This window comes from Mustela nigripes, chromosome 6, assembly GCF_022355385.1.
Source record: "Mustela nigripes isolate SB6536 chromosome 6, MUSNIG.SB6536, whole genome shotgun sequence".
In the NCBI taxonomy this organism is placed as follows: domain Eukaryota; kingdom Metazoa; phylum Chordata; class Mammalia; order Carnivora; family Mustelidae; genus Mustela; species Mustela nigripes.
The window spans coordinates 113,611,253-113,635,048 of record NC_081562.1 but is presented as its reverse complement, the minus strand read 5'-3'; the positions used below and the strand labels follow the sequence as shown (position 1 = coordinate 113,635,048).

Here is a 23,796-nt window from a genome sequence, read left to right as displayed (position 1 = left end):
TATAAGATATCATTCTATTTTAAGAATATTTTATATATATATATCTATATATATATATAATATTCTTTTTAATAGAATATTAATAGAATATTTTAATAGAATAGAATAAATAAAATAGAATATATATATATATATATATATATATATATATATAGTTTTTGGAAGGATTCAGAAAACCAAGACATGAGTTCTAGATTGGAGAAGTGGTACAGACTAAACTATTGGAGAAGAATTTAGTCCTAAACCACACAAATACTAATTAACCAAGAGATCAATAGGGGTTGCCTTCATTTCAGAAAATTCCATAGAGTAGACGTTGAAAGACTGGCATAATTGAATTTGCAGACAAAAGGGATAGCTTTCTAGGAGTAAAACATGAATATTTGAGCAAAAATATAAATGGATGCAGAAATGTGAGAAGACCAGTCTAGGAAGATCAGAGGACATCTGCTAAAACCAGAATGAAGAACCTAAGACAGATCTCAGAGGGCTTGGAATCCAGACAAGAGGAGTGTGTAGACCTAGGAAAGTTACCAACAAGGAGTCACAGTCCCATTCTTGAGCAGGCCATTATATGATGAAAGCAATGTTTGGGGCGGAATTGCTTCTGAATGAATATGGGACCGATCTGGAAAGGGAAATAGACTGGGTATAGAGAGAGCCTATAAAATTTCATTTTTGCAATGGAGAGGTGATGAGAACCTGGTCTTGGGGCATGGTTATAGGAATGAAATAAAAGGAAGAGTCCAAACAAAAACAAGATTTCATGGCAGTGTAGATGAAAGGTTATGCCCATTATGAGTAAATAGTTGAAGTACTTTATAATTCTTTAAAAGTGGAAGTTGAATGAAGGGAAAATTGTTAATGATACTCCTTAAAATAGTTGAACTAGGAAAATGATAATGGGAGTGCTAAGCATGGGAGGTATGGGAAGAGAAAGCACTTGGGGGAAGATACAGGATTCAGTTGTGGATAACATTTCTGATAATGTCATGTCTCCAGTACCCCTCTTTTATGGAAGCATCGATATTTTTCTACTCTACAGGGTAGCAGATGGCTATTGCTCTCCACACACAAATCACTCCATTCTCTCTGTTTCAAAATCCTCATTCTGTGATTTCTGTGTTAGATTACTTTGTCTTCCTCCCTTGCTTCCCTACCAATCAGTCTTGGCAACTTTAGTCTTCATTCCCACCTCGTATTTTGACACCTTCCTACACTTTTCTTTATCCATTCAAAAACCTGCAGTGACACCAGACACCAGGTTTTCACTTGGAATTCTCCACTGTTGAGAACTCAGAGTCAGACCTTTCTCTCTCAGAGCTCATCCTCCTCTCCTGTCAATTCTGTCCTTTCTTTCACCCACTAGCTACAGGAATCTTCCCCAACCCTGGTTTCTCTCTTCACACCTTTTGTTAGCCCACGTCTGTCCTTGACTCCCTACCTTCCCTGAAGTCCACAGCTCTTTTCAGCACTCTGCTGTCATGAGTGCCCTCCTCTGCCAAAAATGTTGTGATCTCCAAAAATTGCTTTCTTCCCTCTCCTCCAAGGCTTTGCCTGAAAAAGCCATCCAGCTGAATCCATTACAAACTGTTGCTGGTAGATAATGTTCTCATGTTTCAGACTCATGTCCTTAACCCCTTAGTGGATCTTTCCAAGTAAATTTCCTGTATTACTGTAAATTCAATATATCCAAAGTTAACACTCACCATTTTCACCAGTAACCTATTCCTTTTCTACTCACTATTCCAGTTAATTATTACTCCAGCCACTCAGAAACCTGGAAGTAACTTTTATAGCCTCTCTTTTCTTGACCTCCCACCTTAATCCAACAGTCTTTGCCCATGTTGTCTCTTCAGCATTTTTCATTTTTTTTCCTGCTTTTCATCATTCTTGCCTCTTGCCAAATCCAAACATTATCCTACATGGCTGTCAGAATAAACTATGTAAACCTGTTTCTGAATATGCCAGGCTTCTGTTCCCCCCTTTGCCCCTGCCTACAGCCTTTCAGCGTTTGCAAATTATCTACAGGAAAATGTTCAAACTGACCTGATACCTACAAATCTTCTGTGTGTGACCACTGATGTTTTCTGTTTCATATTCCATGCTTGGAAGTACACACATCCTCAGGGACCTTGTCTGAATGTACCCTTGTGCATTCCCTTCCATATAGAGAGGACATCTTTTGCTTCCCCCACCCCCATACCTTCTCCTACTCATTGGTAGAAGTTATCTATTCTTCAGAACCCAGACCAGAAGTCATCTTTTAGACCTTTCCTGTCCAACTTTCCTCTTTTTCTCACCTCCACCTCTCTAAACCTGCCTTAACTGGTGTAGTTTCCTTATCTCTGGTTACATAGCATCCTGTGAATATTTATGTTCTGACTTTTACTGTAATAATTGTCCTTTGTAGACTCTAAATTTCTTGTAAGAAGGCAATGGCTGAACCATGTCTTATTTGTCTCTTTAACTCCAGCACTAGGTTGCATGCCACATACATAGGAGGGACTTAATAAATGTTCATTGAACTACTCCGACTCACCCTGGTATTTAGAAATTCCTTTTATTCCCATACAATGGCTATTCCAAAATTACCCTACTCCTCAGTTTCTAAGGGTATCTCATTCCTCTCTCACTTTTGGAGTTTGGCTGTGCCCCCAGTTTAACCAGGAATGACTCTTGTCTCCTGTCTGTCTCTGTACATTAGAGATAGCTCCTGCTCCCTATACTTGCTTCCTGCTCTGTGGACTCAGAAACAGTCCCTCCCTTTCTGGGTCTCCTGCCTCAAATTCATAGCAGCTACCTACCATAAGCTCTGTAGCATCTTCAATGTTTTCTTCTCTCTTTGGTTTCCGGCTCATTGCCAAGACATACTGACTTAAGCCATCTTGTCCAGTCTGAAAAAAGATATTTTTTTTACCTTAAAAGTCTGGCTTATATTTTGACAGACCCACTAAGTTGCTTTCTTCAAGAGTATGATTCCTCAAAACAAATTTCGCTTTCTTAGCCTCTGGTTCCCTTGATATCTCTATACGAATGCGGCAAAGCCCATTCTTTCTTGGCTTACCCAATGTGATACTATTAAAGTTTTTCTCTTAATTTTTTAACTATTCCTTCCTGGTTTCTTTTGTAATCCCTTTTACTACCTCCTAAAAAATATGGGTGTACATATCAACATGTCCATTCCAAACCATCACATACTGTTCTTGTGTGAATGCCTTGTCTTCCTGACTTGACTGTTAGCCACTCAGAAGTTAGGGATAATATCTCATATTTCTTCAGAACATTAGGCATAGCAGTTTGCTCTGAGCTGCCCAGGAAATACCTGTGGTTGACTGATTACAAACAAGTGATAAGTTAGGCTAAATAATAGATTAGGAACTATTGCTAGAAAGAAATAATCAAACATATAAAAACCAATAAACTTATTTAAGCCAATAGAGAGCAAATTCCTTCAGAAAAAAACATAGTAAATACCAGAAGAATTCAAGAAATTCTGAGTGTTTATGTAGTTGCTCTCCTGTAATGATCAAAATGGTTAGAGGATAAAGAAAAAAAATCAAAGGAAGTCCCAAGGGAATAAAAGATCAAAATGGTTAGAGGATAAAGAAAAATCAAAGGAAGTTCCAAGAGAATAAATGTATTTCTAGCACTTTCTGACATTTTTTTAAAAAGATTTTATTTATTTATTTGACAGACAGAGATCACAAGTAGGCAGAGAGGCAGGCAGAGAGAGAGAGAGGGAAGCAGGCTCCCTGCTGAGCAGAGAGCCCAATGCGAGACTCGATCCCAGGACCCTGAGATCATGACCTGAGCCGAAGGCAGTGGCTTAACCCACTGAGCCACCCAGGCGCCCTTTTTTTTTTTTTTTTTAAAGATTTTATTTATCTATTTGACAGAGAGAGATCACAGTAGACATAGAGCACTTTCTGACATTTTTTAAAATTTACAGTTCTATATAGTTTAATGTTCAGAATATGCATATATATATACATATATGTAAATATATACATATGTATGTATATATTTACAGTAATAAAATTAGGATTCCCAGAATAATTCACTTCTATTGCCTGAATTTAAAAGTACATTTATACTTTATTTCATTTCATGTGGACCAAAATAGAAATGAGTCAAATCTTACTGACAAACTACCTACTATACCAGTCACAAGTTGTAAATAGATCTGCTTATACCAGAACTTGCAGAAAACAGCAGTTGCCTCAGTGACCCTGAAATTAACCCCCCCATTCACCAGACCTAACTTATTTCCGGCTCAGTTCTATATAAAAAGAGCTACATTACCTAACCTTAAAGTATTGGGCAAAATATTATATCTCATCTGTGGAACTTTTTAGAGTTATTCGGAATGCTCTTTATCTGAGAATTGGAGTTGCCATAAAACAGACCTGCGGACTACTGTAGAGAAGATGTTAGTCATAAAATGGGGCATGGGATTTGGATGGGTTGCTGGGGTAGAGCTCTCTATCCACATGCCCCCCGCCCTTTATCTACCCAATGTATTTCTAGCCTGGCCCCATTAAAGATATGGAAAATAAAGTACATTGGCAGGAACATTTGTCTCAAGTGTATCATCATACCTCTGCCACTGCTTATCCCGAATGGAAGTAATTTAGTTTAAATATTGCTAAATCATTATATTTGTGAGATATAAGTCTCTTATTCTTGCTAAGCCTCCATTTTTAATACTTGTAAAAATATAAGAAATGTAAATAATCTAAGATACTTTCCAGCTATTTAAAATTATAGTATTAGAAGTTACATCACTAAATTCCTTATCCTTATTTTAGTAATAATTATTTTTTCTATTTATTTTTATTTAAAAAAAAATTTATTACGTTATGTTAGTCACCATACACTACATCATTAGTTTTTGATGTACTGTTCCTTGATTCATTGTATGTATATAACACCCAGTGCTCTATGCAATACATGCCCCCCTTAATACCCATCACCAAGCTAACCCATTCCCCCGCCTCCCCAGCACAAAACCCTCAGTTTGATTCCTGAAGTCCATAGTCTCTCGTGGTTTGTCTCCCCATCTAATTTCCTCCCTCCCTTCATTTTTCCCTTCCTTCTCCTAATGTCCTCCATGCTCTTCCTTATGTTCCACAAATAAGTGAAACCGTATGATAATTGTCTTTCTCTGTTTGACTTATTTCACTTAGCATAATCTCCTCCAGTTCCATTCATGTTGACATAAATGTTGGATATTCATCCTTTCTAATCACTGAGTAATATTCCATTGTATATATGGACCACATCTTTTTTTTTTTTTAAAGATTTTATTTATTTATTTGACAGAGATCACAAGTAGGCAGAGAGGCAGGCAGAGAGAGAGAGAGAGAGGGAAGCAGGCTTCCTGCAGAGCAGGGAGCCCGATGCGGGGCTCGATCCCAGGACCCTGAGATCATGACCCAGGCCAAAGGCAGCGGCCCAAACCACTGAGCCACCCAGGCACCCCAGGACCACATCTTCTTTATCCTTTTGTCTGTTGAAAGACATCTTGGCTCCTTCCACAGTTTGGCTATCATGGACATTGCTTCTATGAACATTAGGGTGCATATGGCTCTTATTTTCAATACATCTGTATCTTTGGGGTAAATACCCAGTAATGCAATTGCTGGGTCATAGGATAACTCTATTTTTTAACTTTTTGAGGAACCTCCACACTGTTTTCCAGAGTGGCTGTACCAACTTGCATTCCCCACCAACACTGTAAGAGGGTTCCCCTTTCTCCACAACCTCTCCAAAATTTGTTGTTTCTTACCTTGTTAATTTTTGCCATTCTAACTGGTGTAAAGTGGTATCTCAATGTGGTTTTGATATGTATTTCCCTGATGGCTAATGATGATGAATATTTTTTCTTGTGTCTGTTAGCCATTTGTATGTTTTCTTTGGAGAAGTGTCTGTTCATGTCTTCTGCCCATTTTTTGACTTGATTGTCTGTTTTTTGGGTGTTGAGTTTCAGAAGTTCATTATAGATCTTGGATACCAGCTCTTTATCTGTAGTGTCTTTTGCAAATATCTTCTCCCATTTATATTTATCTCTTATTTACCATTTTCTTCCCTCTTGAATGTTGGAGTTGTCATTACACTTTCAAACCATGATTGCCTTGCTTTTGTGTGTTTTCTTCAAGTCTGTGCTTCAGCCAGGAATCATTAGTATTCTCAGAATTTTACCAGCCTTTTAGAAATATGTTAAATTGGCATGGGGCACTATGAACAGTGACTATCATAGTACCTTCACCACTATTCTGAGCCCAGAATGAAATGAAGAAATGTGAATGTGATGATTTGATTTAGATGACTAGGTAACATCCAGGATTACCTAGACATTTAAAAACAATTACAGTCAACTATTAATTTCTGGCTTTTTCCACACTGACTGTTGTAGTCTATAAATTTATAGCTGGTGCACCTGATCTCTGTGGACATGATGAACCAGAGCATAAATTTTCCAGAGTTCTTTTGCCCTCACATACAAGTCTGGCCAGCTCCCCTCTATCTACTGGACCCTGCCCATAAACCACCAGACATAAAGCATCCTGGGTAATTTAAAAAAAAAAAAAAAGCTGTTTCTAAGTTGCTGTCAGTAACCACATTATTCTCTAGAATTACAGGCAAAAAGTATTTACCACTTCCTGCTTTTTCTGGCTGACTCATCATTGACAGTGAATAGGAGAGTTTGATAAATACTTTGAAAGGTCTGACCTCTGGTTTTAAAAACTTAAAGAGGATAGCTTAGCACAGTCAAAGAGGAGTGAGGGATTGAGCCAGTAATCCAACCTCACTGTTTTGACTGTATAGTAATACAACCCACAATAATTCTGTATTCTAGAATTAAAGAAAGAAGCTTAGTGCTATACCAGCCTTAATAGGAACCTGGGATTTTACTGGTTTCAGTGCTTGCCTAATTACGTGTCTGTCTCCATCTTTTCCCCATCTCCCCATCCCCTCCACCCACTTTGTCCCTTGTCCTGTTCCCACAGACACAAAGGACATGAGTGAATTTGAGACTGAAGGCTTCTTTGCTTTGCATCACCGCCGAGGAGCCATCAAACAGGCCAAAGTCCACCATGTCAAGTGCCATGAGTTCACCGCCACCTTTTTCCCACAACCCACATTTTGCTCTGTCTGCCATGAGTTTGTCTGGTATGGTAACTTGGCATTTCACTCCGAACTTCAGCTTGTGCCTTGTGTCCGGTCCTCTCAACCTGTCATGCCCAGCATGCGCCACCTCAGGGCATAAGCACTGCATGGACGGATGAGGCTTAAAGAGTGTGAATCTATACAGTATTTTCATAATATGACTCCTCTAGAGAAAGGAAGCCAGCTCTAGCAGAAAAAGTTTTCAAGAACTTTAGCTTCTGATTAAATGGGGGCCACTCGGGGAAAGAGGGAAGGGCAGAAGAGGGAAGCATCTTTACTGCTGGCACAGTTTTACAGTTGAAACTTCTCCCACCTTGATAGCCCAACTGTGCTGTTACTAATGTGTGTGAAATGCAAGACTTTTGCTTTGGAGCTAATGGGTTTAGATGTTTACGGGGCTTTTGGGCATCTTAGCAGCCCTCAGACAGAGATCGGTTCAAGCCTCAGTAAGCACACAGCAAAGGCAATGGGACTGTGGAGACTTGAAATGACTCCTGTCTCTGGTCTCTGCCTCCTTGCCTCTTCGTAGGGTGTTTTTTACTTTGGGCTGCTTCAGAATCCATCAACTCACCACTCCAGTCTAACTAGGGAATCCAAAGGTCAAATAGAATTTTGATGGATTTCCTCCAACTGTTTCCACTGAATGATTAGAATTGTCTTCCTTTCTAATAATGAGCAGTTCTCAGGAATGAGTCTAAAGCTCAAGAATTTAGTAGTTGCAAATATTCTCAGATACTCAGTAAGAGGAAACAACATATTGTATAGATATCTTTGCTTATCTCTACTGAGCTTAGAGAGACAATGAATTTTTAAGTGTAGGACATGGAAATTTGCTACTAGGAGCCTGTGATGCATTTTCAGTCATGTATTTTCATCTCTACATGTTTGTTTGGAAAAAAACACGAATGAGAGGAGAAACACAGTTTCTCATTTAGTTTTCAGACTTTTACCAAAGCAGTTTAAGTTAAAAAACAAAAAACAATACATGTTAACTCTTTCATCCAGTGACAGACCAGGGCTGTTGATCAGTGAGTGCTCTGTGATACTAGGAAGCTATGGGATCTTGTTTGAACGTTTATGGTGCTGCTGTTGATGCAAACCTCCAAGTAAGCCAGACATGTGCTTTATTGCAGGGGTCTGAACAAACAAGGCTACCAGTGTCGACGTAAGTAAGAGGGATTTCCGTGGTATTATTGTCATTCTTTTTATTTTGTTGTTCCTTAACTTCTGAAAATCTCAAGTTGCAATAATTTCTTTTCAGAGTGTAATGCAGCAATTCACAAGAAGTGTATCGATAAAGTTATAGCTAAATGCACGGGATCAGCCATCAATAGCCGAGAAACCATGGTAGGTGTTCGAGTTCCTCTTTCTGTCTGGAATATGGTCATTTTATCCTAACATTAAATTTTACAGCCCACTAATTCTTTTTAGTATTGCCTGAGCTTGAATGCTTAAGCTTATCAAAGAACAGCAATCTCCATAAAACCCTTTCCTCTTCAGGAATGATTATTCCTAAGATCCAAAACCAGGGGAGAAGTATGAAAAACACAATGAGACTATTGATGACTCTACCTTTTCCAGGAAATCATGATAGAGTGTGCCCAGGAAACAGTTTTGGTCAATTATATGAGAACAAATCTTGTGGCATCTATAGCTAGAATGGCCAGTTAAGGATGAGAGGCAACTGATGAGAAAATACAGACGCAGGCATTTACAAGGTTGGTGTGAGATGCAGCAGAAGTACAATTCTCATGTTGAGAGGCAAGTGTTACTTTCATAATGAACTTTAAGACCTATGGCATAAGGACAGGTTAGATGTTACCCTGTAGGGAAGGGAAGCAGAGCTGGAGAGTCAGGCATACTTTCTTTCTTCATTCAACAGATATTTAGTGTGTATGTAATACATGGAAGATACTATACTACTATGTACAATGCAAAACAGAGCACAAAACAGACCTGGTCTTGCCTTTATAGAACTTCCTGTAAAATTAGGGAAACACATAATTAATAAACAGCAATGTACTTTTTATATTAATATTAAAATATTTATATTAAATAACATTTATATTAAATAACCCGCAAGGTGGGGTGATGGAGAAAAATTGAGTGACCTACATAAACCTAAGGTAAGGGAATCTCCCAGGCGAGCATTTAAGCTGGGAGCTGAGGGTAAAGGAGCCAGCTATATGAACAGCAGGAGGAAGCCGCCTCCAGACAGAAAAGGCCCCAAGGAGGAAGGAGTCAGCATGTTCTAGGAACTAAAATGAGACCATGCCGCTGGAACAGCAAGGGTAAGAAAGTGAATAGAATATGAAGTTGGGGAACTTGGACGGACTTAGATTAGATTTTTATTTTTTAAGACCCTGGAGAAGTGGTTGGATTTTATTTGACCTATAGTGGGAAGCCCACGTGGTGACTGATATAGGGGAAATTGTGGGGTTGAGGTATGAACGTAAAAACCAGAGTTGACTGCAGAAGTCCTCTCAAGGAGAAAGGTTGTTGGCTTGTACCAGTATGGTAACAATGGCGAGGGAACAAAGTGATCAGGTTTTGGGGTGATTTTCTTGTTAGAAATGACTGGATTTGTCAATGGAGTGGAAGTGGGAAATAAAAAAGAGGAAAATAAAGATGATGCCTTAGTGTCTGTCTTGAACAGTGGGGAAGTGGCAGAACCATTAACAAAGTAAGACTGAAGGAGAAATTGATATTTCAGTTCTTAGTAAGTCCAGCTGAGATGCCCGTGGACATCCAAGTGGGGGTATCAAGTGGACAATATTATATGCATTTGGAATTCAGAGGAACCAGGAGACCAAATATATAAATTCCCCCAAAGGAATCTAAAGTTGCGTGTTAGGTAGAAGAGAAGGAGCTTGTGATAAAGTCTAAGAGTTCATATAGGGCTCTTCGTATGTTTAGAGTACATGAGGTTAGAGAAACCAGAAAGCAAAGGGCTCAGTTGCGTTCAGTGCAGTTAAGAAGTTGAGAAAAATGAGGACCCCGTGGAGATCTCCAGAGCCCTTGATTGAAGAAATTTCAGAAAATCGTAGAGGTGTTTGCTTCCCTGACCAACACTGATGGTCACTGAGAGTTGGGGACATGGAAACCATTTATGTGCTAATATCATCAGGAATATTAACCTGAAGCTCATTGAAGTAGGACAGTCTCTGAAAGGAGTTGAAACAAAGGGCTGGGAATATCCCAACTGCTAGAGAGAGAGGAGCGATGGATGAAGCTAGAGAGAAAGCAACAACCAAAGCAGTCAAGGAGGAAGAAGTCCACCCTTGGCAAGCGGGGATGGTGTCTAAAGCCCATGTGGAGATGGGTCTCCGACAGACACATGGTTGGTTCAGCAATTGTAACAGAAAGGGAGGAGGTGATTGCCGATGAGGGCGGATTGTAGATTTGGGGGCAGGCAGATGAGAGAGCTTCCCTGAGACAGCTTACCCTCAGTGTCATCTGAAGGTCAGGGGGAGGAAGAAGAGAAGGCCGCAAGTGGCTTTGAGGAGAAAGGACCTGTGAGAGGATTATCCTGGGATGGAAAAGCAAGGTGGTTAGAGAAGAAGAGTGGGATTGCTGAGGACCCTGCAAAGTCGGCCTGAGTTTCAGGGCCCAGCCTGCTCACGTGTGTGATTTTCTCCAGCCAAGGGGTAAGCACAGAGAAGGCTAATTGGTTGGGTTCTATAGAGCAGAGTTTCTTTTAAAATTTAGAGTTAGAAGGGGACAGTCTCCTATTAAAAGTGACTCTGCTAAGGCTCAAAGAGGTTAAAGTAGTTTGCAGTCAGTCACGTTTGCTCTAAGTAGCTGGCCTGGGACAAACTTTCAGATCTCAGTCTCCCAGAGCAGTGTGATAGACTCTCCCCACCCAGTTTTATTTAGCAGTCATTGGCATACATCACTGTATCCATTGAAGGCATACATGATGATGGTTTGACTTGTGTATACTAGGAAATGATCACAATAGGTTCAGCTAACATCCGTCATCTTACATAGATCCAATAAAAAGAGAAAACGAGATTTCTTCTTGTGATGAGAACTCTTAAGATCTACTCTCTGAACACCCTCCCTGTATATCGCACAGCAGTGTTAGCTGTGGTCACCATGCCGTACCTTCTCTCCCTAGGACTTATCTTATAAGCAGAAGTTCCTTTTGATCATGTTCCTCCACTTCACCTTCCTCCTACCCCCTACCTCTGCGAACCACAAGTCTGATCCCTTTCTATGAGTTTTGTGGGATTTTATTTTGTTTTCTTGGATTCCATATATAAGTGAGATCATGTAATATTTGTCTTTCTCTGACAAGTGTTTTGTTTCTTTAAATGAAATTAGCACCTCCCAACCTACGTCCTGCTCTCTCTACGTGATGCCTTCAGTTTTCCTGGGAAAATCACAGATTATAAGAACGACTATTAGCATCAATAGCTTTCCCTGGAAACAGAATGAGAGCCGCAAGTGCAATTTAAAATTTTCGGGTATCCTCGTATAAAAATTGAGGAGATAGTTTACATTATTTTTCTCATAAAAAATCTTCAGAATCCAGAATGTGCTTTACACAGATAGCGTATTGTCTTGTCCTCTAGCACAGACTCACTTGGCCCATGTGGCTAATTGGAAAATACAAATCTATAATCTTTTCCAGACATATTTGGAACTATTTTGAGCTCGGGGTCAAAATTTGAGGAAATTTGAAGCCTTCCAGCCCGGACCTTGACATAAATTGTTCATATTTGTATGGAAATGTTTATACAAAATGAGACCTGAAAATTATTTTTTCTTGGTTGAAAATGGCTAAGATAAGTTCAGAGTAACGTTTGAACAATTCTAAACAGCTGTTCTAATGACCCGATGCTAGCCAACATCCTCGGTGGAAATATTAGATATATCACTGTTAATGAAAAAGCTTAAGGCTCCGTGGCTGTGCACATTCCCCAGGAAATTGTTTAATTAAAAACTTCTGAGGAGATTATAAGTCTTAAGTAAAACTTTCTATATGACACAAGAATATTGGTATTCTCACCAGGAATCAGACCTTATGGTTCTGTTATTGCTGTTGTTCACGTGATATGTTTGGCTAAAGGAGAGAATTTCAACTCTGGAAAACAAAACAAAACAAAACAAAAAGCCCTGTAATATATCAGCTACCAGCACCCGTCTCTCATCTCCTCTCTTCCCATCTCCTAACTCATCACCTTGACTTTGAGAGAAGAAAGGGTCATGACGGAAAGAGGATAGGCTGATTCTGACTTCAGGCTTATAGATGTCCCAGCTCATAGCTGTGGGACCTAAACAAGTGTCTTGCCCTCTCTGTGCCTATGTTCCTCATTTATCAACTGAGGACTCTAATAAAGGCTCCTGCAAGGGGGTATTTGCAATATCACCTGTGTAAAAGATAATACATGTGACATATTTATCCACAGCACCTGGCAGGACCTGCCACCTGCTGCTCACCCCCTCCAGTCCATGCGTAATGGCTATGAAATTCTCCATACTTGGGCTTTTATAGTAGTAAACCTGAAACAGGGTTTCCCCTAGAGGAGGCATTATATAACATCTTCCAAAGGTTAGAGTCCTAGTTCTGAGTTGAAAAAGAAAAGGCAATATGTATACTAAAATAGGAAGGGCAGTGCAGTGTTCACCCAGATCCCATTTAGAAAAATAATCCCAGTCCCACCTTCCTGAGGATATTAGCCTACCCGTGAGAATGCCTCAAACCTCAGCGTATTCCTGGTTACTTGATGTGTGTCTATGCCACACAGTCCCCTTGCCCGGAGGAGCTAATGGCTGCTCGCCTTCTTTGGCCATGTCTGTAAGGCTTGACGAGTAAAGCATATGGCTTAAAGCGCACCATTCCAGCGTTTTTAGTGCTCTGTTAGGCTAGAGCAGCTGCTAAGACACCAGAGGCTGAGAACCAGGGACATGCACGAGGTCACATGTTCTCTCTTCTTTCAGTTCCACAAGGAGAGGTTCAAAATTGACATGCCGCATAGATTTAAAGTCTACAATTACAAGAGCCCGACCTTCTGCGAGCACTGTGGGACACTGCTGTGGGGCCTGGCCAGGCAGGGACTCAAGTGCGACGGTGAGTCCAGCGGGAAATGAGTGTGGGCCCCGTACGGAACCCCAGCGGGGTGGCTTTGCAGCTTTAATGGAGAGCACGAGGAGAAGAGGGAGCACAGAGGGTTGACTTCTCCGGCGAGCCCAGATGACCCTGGGATCAGAAATCTGAAGTTCCCAGGACAGCAGGCCACTGCTCTTTCCTGTCCATCTCCAACACCATCATCCCGGGATCCCAGAGAAGTGCAAACCTGCTCACGCTCCATGTCAAGTCTCCTGGCCTGTCACCCTCGTGCTGGGAAGAGAGGAAGATGGCACTTTCCCTGGGACCCGCCCTGCTGTCCCCTGGTGTTCCCGGCCTGCCCCTTCTGACCCTGCCCACTCAAGCTATGCCCCCACCAATCTTCCTCACACCTTAAGATTCTCTCTGTAGCCCACCGAGAAGCAAGCCCGGGACATCTGCTTGGCTGGCGGATGGTCCTGCACGTAGGCGTTCCGCTTAGACTGGAGGGTCGATGCCCAAAGCATGCCCAGTAGTGGCCCAGCCCAGCACTGAGCATTATGTCCCCTCCTTTGATCTCTCCTTAAAGGCTGGCATTGCAGCAGGGCCTGACTGAGCTTCTCAGACCTGCCCTGAAGAAAGCAAAAAGCATATTCTTGCTCTCAAAGTTCAAATTTCTAAGGCAATCACCTTTGGAAACTGAGATCTGTTACACCAGGATTCTGCAATAGGGAGGGAAAGTCCAGTAGGGCACTTGTGCCTTCCGCGCTGGGAGGACAGGTGGGCCAGGGCTAGCCATTCAGGAAGGAGGGCATCCGGTTGCCGCCGAGGTCTTTCTATTTCGAATTAGTAAATATGGAAGCCACTTTGCTTTTTCTTGGCCGTCCCATTTTGGTTTACGCCGCTGGCTTCATCTTTTACAGTTCTTATCTTTTTTTTTTTTTTTTAAGATTTTATTTATTTATTTGACAGAGAGAGATCACAAGTAGTCGGAGAGGCAGGCAGAGAGAGAGGGAGGGAAGCAGGCTCCCTGCTGAGCAGAGAGCCCGACGCGGGACTCGATCCCAGGACCCTGAGATCATGACCTGAGCCGAAGGCAGCGGCTTAACCCACTGAGCCACCCAGGCGCCCAACAGTTCTTATCTTTTAAGTGATGAAGGCGAGGGTCGCCTTGAACAGCCTTCTCTTCCTCATGCCCACCGTGCTCATGTGTCTGGTGAAGTCTGCAGTGGTGTCTTGGCAGAGGTGGGGAGGGTTAGGTTTTCACATGCGGTGAAAATTCTCCTTAATCATCCCTTAGGAACCCTACTGTGCACCCCCGAGAGCACACGGGGCCCTGGTCCTCTGTGGACTATCCTTATCTTTAGGCGTTCACAGGCAAGAGTAACTTCAGAATCGAACGAGCAGGCTTGAGCAGTCGGATCCCCTCTGCGGGTTCCCCGGGTCCTCTGATGGTCTCCCTCACAGGGCAAGTTCCTTTGCCCTGGAGCCTGAGCACCCCACCTGCCCAGTGGTGCCAGCAGCCTGACTGATGTCTCTGAGCTCAGAACGTCCATGAGGGTTCCTTGCCATTGTTTCGCGACGCACACTCCTGCTCTGTTCCATCCCCCAACATTCTTTCTCCCCATCCCTTCTCTTTCTCTCTCCCCGTCTCCTCCTACAGGCCAGGCAGCCCCCCTCCCCCCCCCCCCCTCCTCCCCCCTTTCCTCCCCTCCCTGTCCTCCCCAACACCCTCTGCTCCCGAGGCTGACGCCGGCAGACGTCACTGTGTCCCTTCCCCCCATGCCCTTGGTGTTACCTCCCCTTCCCGTCTCCTCTCTGGGCTCCGTTCCTCTGCCTTGGCCCTGTCTCTCGGTCTTGTTCTCTCCTAAGCCACCTTCCTAAACAAGGCCGGCCGTCATCGTCTCTCTATCTTTCGCTCTCCCCACCTCCATTCCCATGAAAATCACCATCCAAAGGGACTGTTTGCCCTCAAAGAGATCAAGTTACCACCTAATAGGTCAGTAACAGAGACCTACGACATTATCAGAGTGGGAAGGGGACCTGCCTTTACGGGAGTGTGTCTGAGAAAAGCTTAGGTCCAGCTACCATGGTTCAAAGACAAAGTGAAACTCTCCAACCCCCCCACACTCACTCCTCGTCCGCTGCCTCCCCTCGGCGTGCGGTAACGAGTAAGGAAATGCAGCAAGGGCTGCCCGGTGTGCAGCCTGCCTCAAGTCCGGGAGGGGTCGTGCGAAATTCAGAAGGGCAGAGTGCCCTCGGCAGCAGCACTGTTACTGTATTACAGAGTTTAGATATACATAGAAGATTTCACTTAGGACAGATTTTGGTTATCTCAATGCATATGGACTGGGACAAGTACTAGTCTATACTTACACAGAAAATGCTAGTTTATTTTTATTAGGAACTCTCTGAGAAGAGTAAGCTAGTTAAAACCAAAGGCTGAAGCCTGTTAAAATTTCACTTAAATATTTTAAAACCTATCTCATTGGAATAAATAATGAAGATGAAAAAGAAGTATTTGTTGAGTACTTATTTAGTGCCAATCACTGTGCTGTTCTTTGCACACAAATGGGCTAATAAACAGGTGAGGGTAAAAGTGCATTATTTTATAGCCTGTCCTGCCTACTGCCTTATAAAAAGCCCTACTGAGAGATCCTGATAGAATGAAATAGGACTTGAGAATAGAATTCTATCAGCCAGAGTTTGGAAACCTTAAATTATTATTTTTTATTGTAATGGCAATATTTCATAAGTGGAATTTTGGTATTCTAAACTAGCAACATGAAGTTGTGGTTGTCTTTATACAGATGGACAGGTGCACCCACATCCCAATCCAAGATAGCTCATGGCATCACAGTGAGTGGAGGGTGAACCTTTCTTGTGCTGTTTTCGGGCCTAATGAATCAGAATATTCCCCCAGGATCATAGGTCTGTATAAATCATTTGGTTGAACTGGCCCAACTCTGTGACAGGATGAAGATGAGGTCTCCGGGCTACTTTCTGTCCTCCCCCACTTGCCCCTAAGCTCAGACCACCCCCATCCTTTCCATTTCAGTTCTGCTGGCTGAGGTTGCACCCTGGGCTTCAACCTAGAGGGAGAGAAGCTCCTTGGGGTCCATGTGGGAAAGGGGTTGTTTGAGCTCCAGTCCAGAGTGGGAGTAAATCACCTTGCATCCCAGCATTGCACATTTCCCCCCCAGAGAGCCAGCATCACGTTTTTTCTCTCCGCAGGGGCACAGTGTAAATGCATACTCCCCTATCAGCAAGCCTCTGGTTCTGACTCAAGTGGGAGTCATTCCCCAGCATCAAATAGAGGAACATCTGGTCTGTGTGGTAGTCTTGGCAAAGGGAGGTAGAAGCATAAAGGCATCATAAAAATACTGCCCTAACTAATTTATTTGTATGCAGTGTCTCCTTCTGCTGGGAGGATGGCTCTACATATTTACCAGTTGTCCCTCCACATATGTGTACCTACAACAGTCCTGTGAAAAGTCCACTCAGTGAGTTCTGGTGCTCTCGCTCAGTGTGTCTTTCTCCTTTTCAGCATGTGGCATGAACGTCCACCACAGATGCCAGACAAAGGTGGCCAACCTTTGTGGCATAAACCAGAAGCTAATGGCTGAAGCACTGGCGATGATTGAGAGCACTCAACAGGTAGGAAAGGGATTTAGGTTGAGTTCCTGCGATTTCAACTCAGCAAGGACCAGTCCAGTCCTTTGGCCCTTGGAGCTGTGGGACAACATGGAGTCTGTCCCTGAGCCTCTGCCTTCCCCCTGACTTTCATCCTCATATGCCTTTTTATTTAATACATTTGAATTGCATAGTTCTTTAGAAGATCTTAAATTCTTTGTGGGATAAGCAGGAGCAGAAACAAATTCATTAAGATTATTGGGGATTCATTACCAGCTTTATACCTATATCCTTGCTAGAATCATCCCTAAAATGAGCACAGAACATGGAGTTCAGGGAAACTTCTGCCTTGCCATTTACCCATGTGCACTAGCATGTTGAATTTACCTATCCAAGAAGAAAACCTCTTTAAGACTTGGTGTTGCCTATGAAAGCTATTTTTTCATCCATTGACCTTCCATTCTTATTTGTGACTGAATGATGTAGATAGCATAGGAAAAACCAGTTAGCCGCCCTGCCCCCAACCCTGGCTATAGACTCCTCCAGGGTATGGAATCCTAAAGGAGTGCTAAAGGAAAGAAGAATGTTGGTTTTCTAATGCATTTAGGAATGCTAAATGGATCTCATTCCCATGAGCAACAGGCTGAGCTGTCCCGGCTGTAGTGGATGGGTAGGTCAGTGGTCTGACTCTTTGTTCCGACTCCAGGCTCGCTGCTTAAGAGATACTGAACACATCTTCAGAGAAGGTCCAGTTGAAATCGGTCTCCCGTGCTCCATAAAAGGTGAAGCTAGGCTGCCGTGTGTACCAGCACCTGGGAAAAAAGGTAGCTATCCTGACCCTCAGTGGAATCATTGTCCGTGATTAAGCTTGGTCAACCCTAACCTGAGTCCTCTGCATTTAAGTTCTCCATTTACCTGTTCTGATAGATAAGAGGCTCCTACTTCTTGGAAGTGAAACCAAAATGTGCCCCATGAGGAAAGAGGGTGGGAAGTGGGGGCAGGGAAAAAAATGGGATAGGTCTCTTTCCGTAGAATTTTAGGATGGTACTTCCTGTCATTGTAAAAGGTTTTGCAAGAATAAATCTACCATAAATCTCCGTGGAGGGAATGTCCCAGGAAACCATCTTATTCTGCACCTTTGAGACTTTTTTGGGAAATTTAAGAATAGAAATGGGGAAGAATAGTGGGACCTCAACATTTATCACTATGGAAGTTTCCCCAGCCTACTTTCTGAAAGTAATTCATGAGAGGATATGGCTACATGAACCTGGGAACTGAATAATTTCAGCATACTTTAGAAAGTACAGGTCCCCCCCTCAACTATCCGAAAGTATAATAATTCCATGAAACCTTTTTTTTAACTGAAGTATAATTAATATACAGCATTGCTTAGTTTCGGGTGTACAACATATTGATTCAACAATTCTGTGTATTACTCAATGCTAATCTGTCACCATACAGTGTTACAATGTTACTGACTATATTCCCTATGCTGTACTTTTCATCTCTGTGACTTATTTTGTGACTGGAATTCTATACCTCTTAATCCCCGTATTTCACCTGCTTCCCCACCCACCTCTCCTTTGGCAACTACCAGTTCTCTATATTTAAGTATGTTTTGTTTTGTTTCTTAGATTCCACATATAAGTGAAATCATATGATATTTGTCTTTCTCTGACTTATTTCATTCCATAATACCCTCCATATCCATTGTTGTCATAATGGCAAGTGCTCATTCCTTTTATGGCTGAGAAATATTCCATTTTATTTATTTATATTTATACCATATCTTCTTTATGCATTCATCTATTGATGGGCACTTAGTTTGCTCCCATACTTGGGCTATTGTAAATCAGGCTGCAATAAACATTGGAATGCATATATCTTTTTGAGTTAGTGTTTTCATTTTCTTTAAATACCCAGTAGCAGAATTTCCAAATCATATGGTGGTTCTATTTTTAATCTTTTGAAGAACCTCCATATTGTTTTCCACAGTGGCTACACCTGTTTGCATTCCCACCACCAATGTATGCGGGTTCCTTTTTCTCTACATCCTTGCCATTGTGGTTTTGATTTGCATGTCCCTGGTTGATGATATTCAGCATCTTTTCATGTGTCTCTTGGTCGTCAGTGTGTCTTCTTTGGAAAAGTGTCTGTTCATGTCCTCTGCCCATTTTTAATAGTTGGGGTTTTTTTTTTTTTTGGTCGTGAGTTATAGAAGTTCTTTATATATTTGTGATATTAACCCCTTATCAGATATATCTTTTGCAAACATCTTCTTCCATTCTACCATAGGTAGCCTTTTTATTTTGTTTATGGTTTCCTTTGCTGTGCAGAAGCTTTTTTATTTTGGTGTAGTCCCAATACTTTATTTTTTGCTTTTGTTTCCCTTGCCCAGGAGATAGATCCATAAACATGTGGCTAAGACTGATGTCCAAGAGATTACTGCCTGTGTCTTCTTTTAGGAGTTTTATGGTTTTAGGTCTGACACTTAGGTTTCAATCCATTGTGAGTTTATTTTTGTGCATGGTATAAGAAAGGAGTTTTGTTCTTTTGTGTGTAGCTGTTCAGTTTTCCCAGCACCCTTTGTCGAAAGGACTATTTTTTTAAAAAGAAAGAAAAAACTATTTTTCCCCCATGGTATATTCTGGCCTCCTATGTCATAAATTAATTGACCATATAGGTATGTTTTTATTTCTGGACCCTCTATTCTGTTTCATTGATCTATATGTCTGTTTTTGTGTGAGTACCAAACTGTTTTGATTATTATAGTTTTGTAATGTATCTTGAAATCTGGGATTGTGATACCTCCAGCTTTGTTCTTCGTCCTCAAGATTGACTTGGCTATTCAAGATCTTTTGTGATTCCATACAAATTTTAATATTATCTGTCCTAGTTCTGTGAAAAATGCTGTTCTTATATTGATAGGGATTACACTGCATCTGTAGATTGCTTTGGGTAGTGTGGACAATTTAACAGTGTTAATTCTTCCAAAGCCATGAGCGCAGAATATCTTTCCATTTGTTCTGTCATCTTCAGTTTCTTCCATCAGTGTTTTATAGTTTTTAGAGTACAGGTTTCACCTCCTTGGTTAAATTTATTCCTAAGTATTTTATTCTTTTTGATGCAATTATAAATGGGATTGTTTTCTTCATTTCTTTTTCTATTACTCTGTTATTAGTCTATAGAAATGCAACAGATTTCTGTATATTAATTTTGCCTTTTCTTGACTTTCTTTTCATTAGGTACAATAGTGTTTTGATGCAGTCTTTACAGTTTTCTAAAGATAATATGTCACTTGCAAATAGTGACAGTTTTACCTCTTCCTTATCAATTTGGATGGTATTCATTCCTTTTTCTTTTCTGATGGCGACAGCTGGGACTTCCAGTACTGTGTGGAATTAAAGTGGCTTGAGTGTACATCCTTATTTGTCCTGACCTCAGAGAAGAAGATTTTAGTTCTTCACCATCGAGTATGATGTTAGCTGTGGGTATGTCATGTGTGGTCTTTATTACATTGAGGTGTTCCCTTTAAACTCACTTTGTTGAGCGTTTTTATCATGAATGAATGTTCTTTTTTATTTTGTCAAATGCTGCTTCTGGCTTTTTCTGCATCTGTTGAGATGACCATGAGGTTTTTATCCTTCCTCTTGTTAATGTGGTATGTCCCATTGATTGATTTGTAAATACTGAGCTTTTCTTGCATCCTTGGAATAAAAGCTATTTGATTGTGGTGACTGTTTTTTCTAATGTGTTGCTGAATTCAGTTTGCTGATATTTTTTGAAGATTTTTGCATCTAAGTTCATCGGAGCTATTGGCCCATGGTTTTCTTTCTTTGGTATCATATTCGCCTGGTTTTGGTATCAGGTTAATCTTGGCTCATTGAATGAATTTGGAAGTTTTCTTCCTTGTATATTTTTTAATAGTTTGAGAAGAATAGGTATTAACCCCTCTTTAAATGCTTGGTGGAATTTCCCCTGGAAAGCCATCTGGTCCTGGAGTTTTTTTGGGAATTTTTGACTACTGATTCAATTTGATTACTAGTAATCAGTCTGTTTGGATTTTGTATATCCTCAAGATTCAGTATTGGAATAAGTTTCTAGGAATTTATCCATTTCTTCTAGGCTGTCCAATTTGATGGCACTCCATTTTTCATAATTTTTTAAAATAATCTTTTGTTTATCTGTGGTGAAAGTTGTTGTTCTTCATTCGATTTTGAGTTTTCTTTTTCCTTGATGATTGTGACTAAAGGTTTATCAATTTTGTTTATCTTTTCAAAGAACCCTCTCTTGGTTTCATTGATTTTTTTATTATTTTTTAAGTCTCTACTTAATTTATTTCTTCTCTAATCTTTATATTTCCTTCCTTCTACTATCTTTGGGCTTTGTTTTTATTTTTCTAGCTCCATTAGGTGTAAGGTTATGTTATTTATTTGGGATTTTTCTTATTTCTTGAGATAGGCATTGTATTGCTATAAAGTTCCCTCTTAGAACTGCTTTTGCTATGGCCCCAAAATTTTAGATCACTGTCTTTTTGTTTTTATTTGTCTCCATGAATTTCTGAGTTCCTCTTTGAGTTGCTGACCCATTTGTTGTTTAGGAGTATGTAATTCCGCTCTATGTGTTCATGTTTTTTCCAGATTATTTTCTTTTAATTGATTTCCAGTTTCATACCACTGTGTTCAAATGGAGGCTTAATCTGACTTCAGTATCCTTAAATTTATTGACTTGTGTGTGTGTGTGTGTGTGTGTGTGTGTACTAACATGTGATGTATTCTGAAGCCATTGTGGTTGGAATGGAGGCTTGATCTGACTTCAGTATCCTTAAATTTATTGACTTTTTTTGTGTGAGTGAACTAATGTGATATATTCTGGAGAATGTCCCATGTGTATTTGAGAAGAATGGGTATTCTGCTGTTCTGGGTGGAAGTGTTCTGTATATATCTTGTTACATCCATCTGCTCTAATATATTGTTCAAAGCCACTGTTTCCTTATTGACCTTTTATCCATTGATAGAAGCGGTATATTAAATTTCCCTAGTATTATTGTATTACTATCAATTTCTCCCTTTACATGTTAATATTTGCTTTATTCAATTTGGTACTGCAATGTTGGGTGCATAAATATTCATAATTTCATGTCCTCTTGTTGGATTGATTCCTTTATCATTATGTAGTGCTCTTCTTTGTCTTGATGCGGCCTTTGTCTTAGAATCTGTTTTCTCTTGTTTTGTCTGATGTAAGTATTGCTACCCCAGCCTTTTTTTTTTTTTTTCCTTCTGTTTGCATGGCATATGTTTTCCCAGACTTCATTTTCAGTCTGTATGTGTCTCTAGGTCTGAAGTGAGTCTCTTGTAGGCAGCATATAGATGGATCTTTTTTTTTTTTTTTTTTAACCATTTAGGCATGCTATGACCTTTTGTTTGGAGCATTTGGTACATTTACCTTTAAGGTAATTATTGACAGGTGTACTTATAGCCATTTTGTTAATTGTTTTCTAGCTGTTTTTATACTTTTTCTCTATTTTCTTTTTTCTTGCCTCCTTTACTCTTTCTTTGTGATTTGATGCCTTCCTTTAGTATTACACTTGGATTCTTTTCTCTTTACTTTTTGTATATCTATTATAGGCTTTTGATTTGCTTTTACCATTGAGTTCATATATAACATCTTACGTGTACAGCAGTCCATATTATGTTGATGGTCACTTAAATTCAAACACATTCTAAAAGCACTGAATTCTTACTCCTCCCCTTTATGTATAGGATGTATAAGATGTCATATCTTATACCTTTTTATTTTGTGAATACCTTGACTCATTTTTGTAGATATAATTGATTTTACTACTTTTATGTTCTAACCACCATACTGGCTTTATAAATAATAAATCTACTACCTTTACTATATATTTGCTTTTACTAGTGAAATTTTTTCCTTTCATAATTTTCTTCTAATTATGGCCTTTTCTTTTCACTGAAGAACTCCCCCTTAACATTTCTTATAAAGCTGGTTTAGCAGTAATGAACTCCTTTAACTTTAGTTTGTCTGGGAAGCTCTCTATCTCTCCTTCTATTCTGAATGATAGCCTTACTGGATAGACTATTCTTGGTTGCAGGCTTTCTTCTTTCAACACTTTGAATATATCATGCCACGCTCTCTGGCCTGCAAAATTTCTGCTGAAAAATCAGTTGATAGCCTTATAGGATTTCCCTTGTTTGTAACTGTTCTCTTTTCTCTTGCTGTTTTTAAGATCTCTCTCTTTATCATGACTTTTTGCCATTTTAATCATTATGGGTCTTATTGTGGACCTCCTTGGGTTCATCTTGTTTGGGGCTCTCTTTGCTTCCTGGGCTAAAAAAAGCTTATTTTCTCCCCAGAATAGGAAAGTTTTCAGCTATTATTTCTTCAAATATATTTTTTGTCCCCCTTTTTCTTTCTCCTCCTTCTGGAATCCCTACAATGCAGTGTTATAATTCTTAATGGTATTGCCGAGTTCCCTAAATTATTTTTAATTTTTTATTTTTGCTATTCAGCTTGCTTGCTTTCCATTACTCTCTCTTTCAGATTGCTCATCCCTTTCAGATAGCTTTCTCTGGCTTACTCTTGATTCCCTCTAGTGTATTTTCATTTCAGTTATTATATTCTAAAGCACTGACTGGTTCTTATTTTATATTTTCTGTCTCCTTGATGAAGATCTCACTGAGACATCCACTGTTTCCTCAAGTCTGGTTGTATCTTTATGGCTACTACTTTGAATTCTTTATCAAGAAAACTGCTTGGGGCGCCTGGGTGGCTCGGTGGGTTAAAGCCTCTGCCTTCAACTGAGATCATGATTCCGGGGTCCTGGGATTGAGCCCCACATCAGATTCTCTGCTCAGCAGGGAGCCTGCTTCCCTCCCTCTCTCTGCCTGCCTCTATAAATAAATAAAATCTTTAAAGAA

The 23,796-nt window shown here is 40.5% G+C and overlaps 1 protein-coding gene across 7 annotated transcripts in view; it reads left to right on the top strand.

Moving 5' to 3' along the window:
* The window catches only part of PRKCQ (protein kinase C theta), a 179,689-nt gene that overhangs the window by 61,101 nt on the left and 94,792 nt on the right, over positions 1 to 23,796 (top strand). For all 7 annotated transcript variants that reach the window (XM_059404046.1, XM_059404042.1, XM_059404048.1 and 4 more), the window contains 6 exons: positions 7,014 to 7,176; positions 8,307 to 8,338; positions 8,435 to 8,520; positions 13,120 to 13,249; positions 16,773 to 16,882; positions 17,565 to 17,682. In XM_059404046.1, the coding sequence (XP_059260029.1) occupies positions 7,014 to 7,176; positions 8,307 to 8,338; positions 8,435 to 8,520; positions 13,120 to 13,249; positions 16,773 to 16,882; positions 17,565 to 17,682 (639 nt within the window). The remainder of the gene's footprint in view (positions 1 to 7,013; positions 7,177 to 8,306; positions 8,339 to 8,434; positions 8,521 to 13,119; positions 13,250 to 16,772; positions 16,883 to 17,564; positions 17,683 to 23,796) is intronic.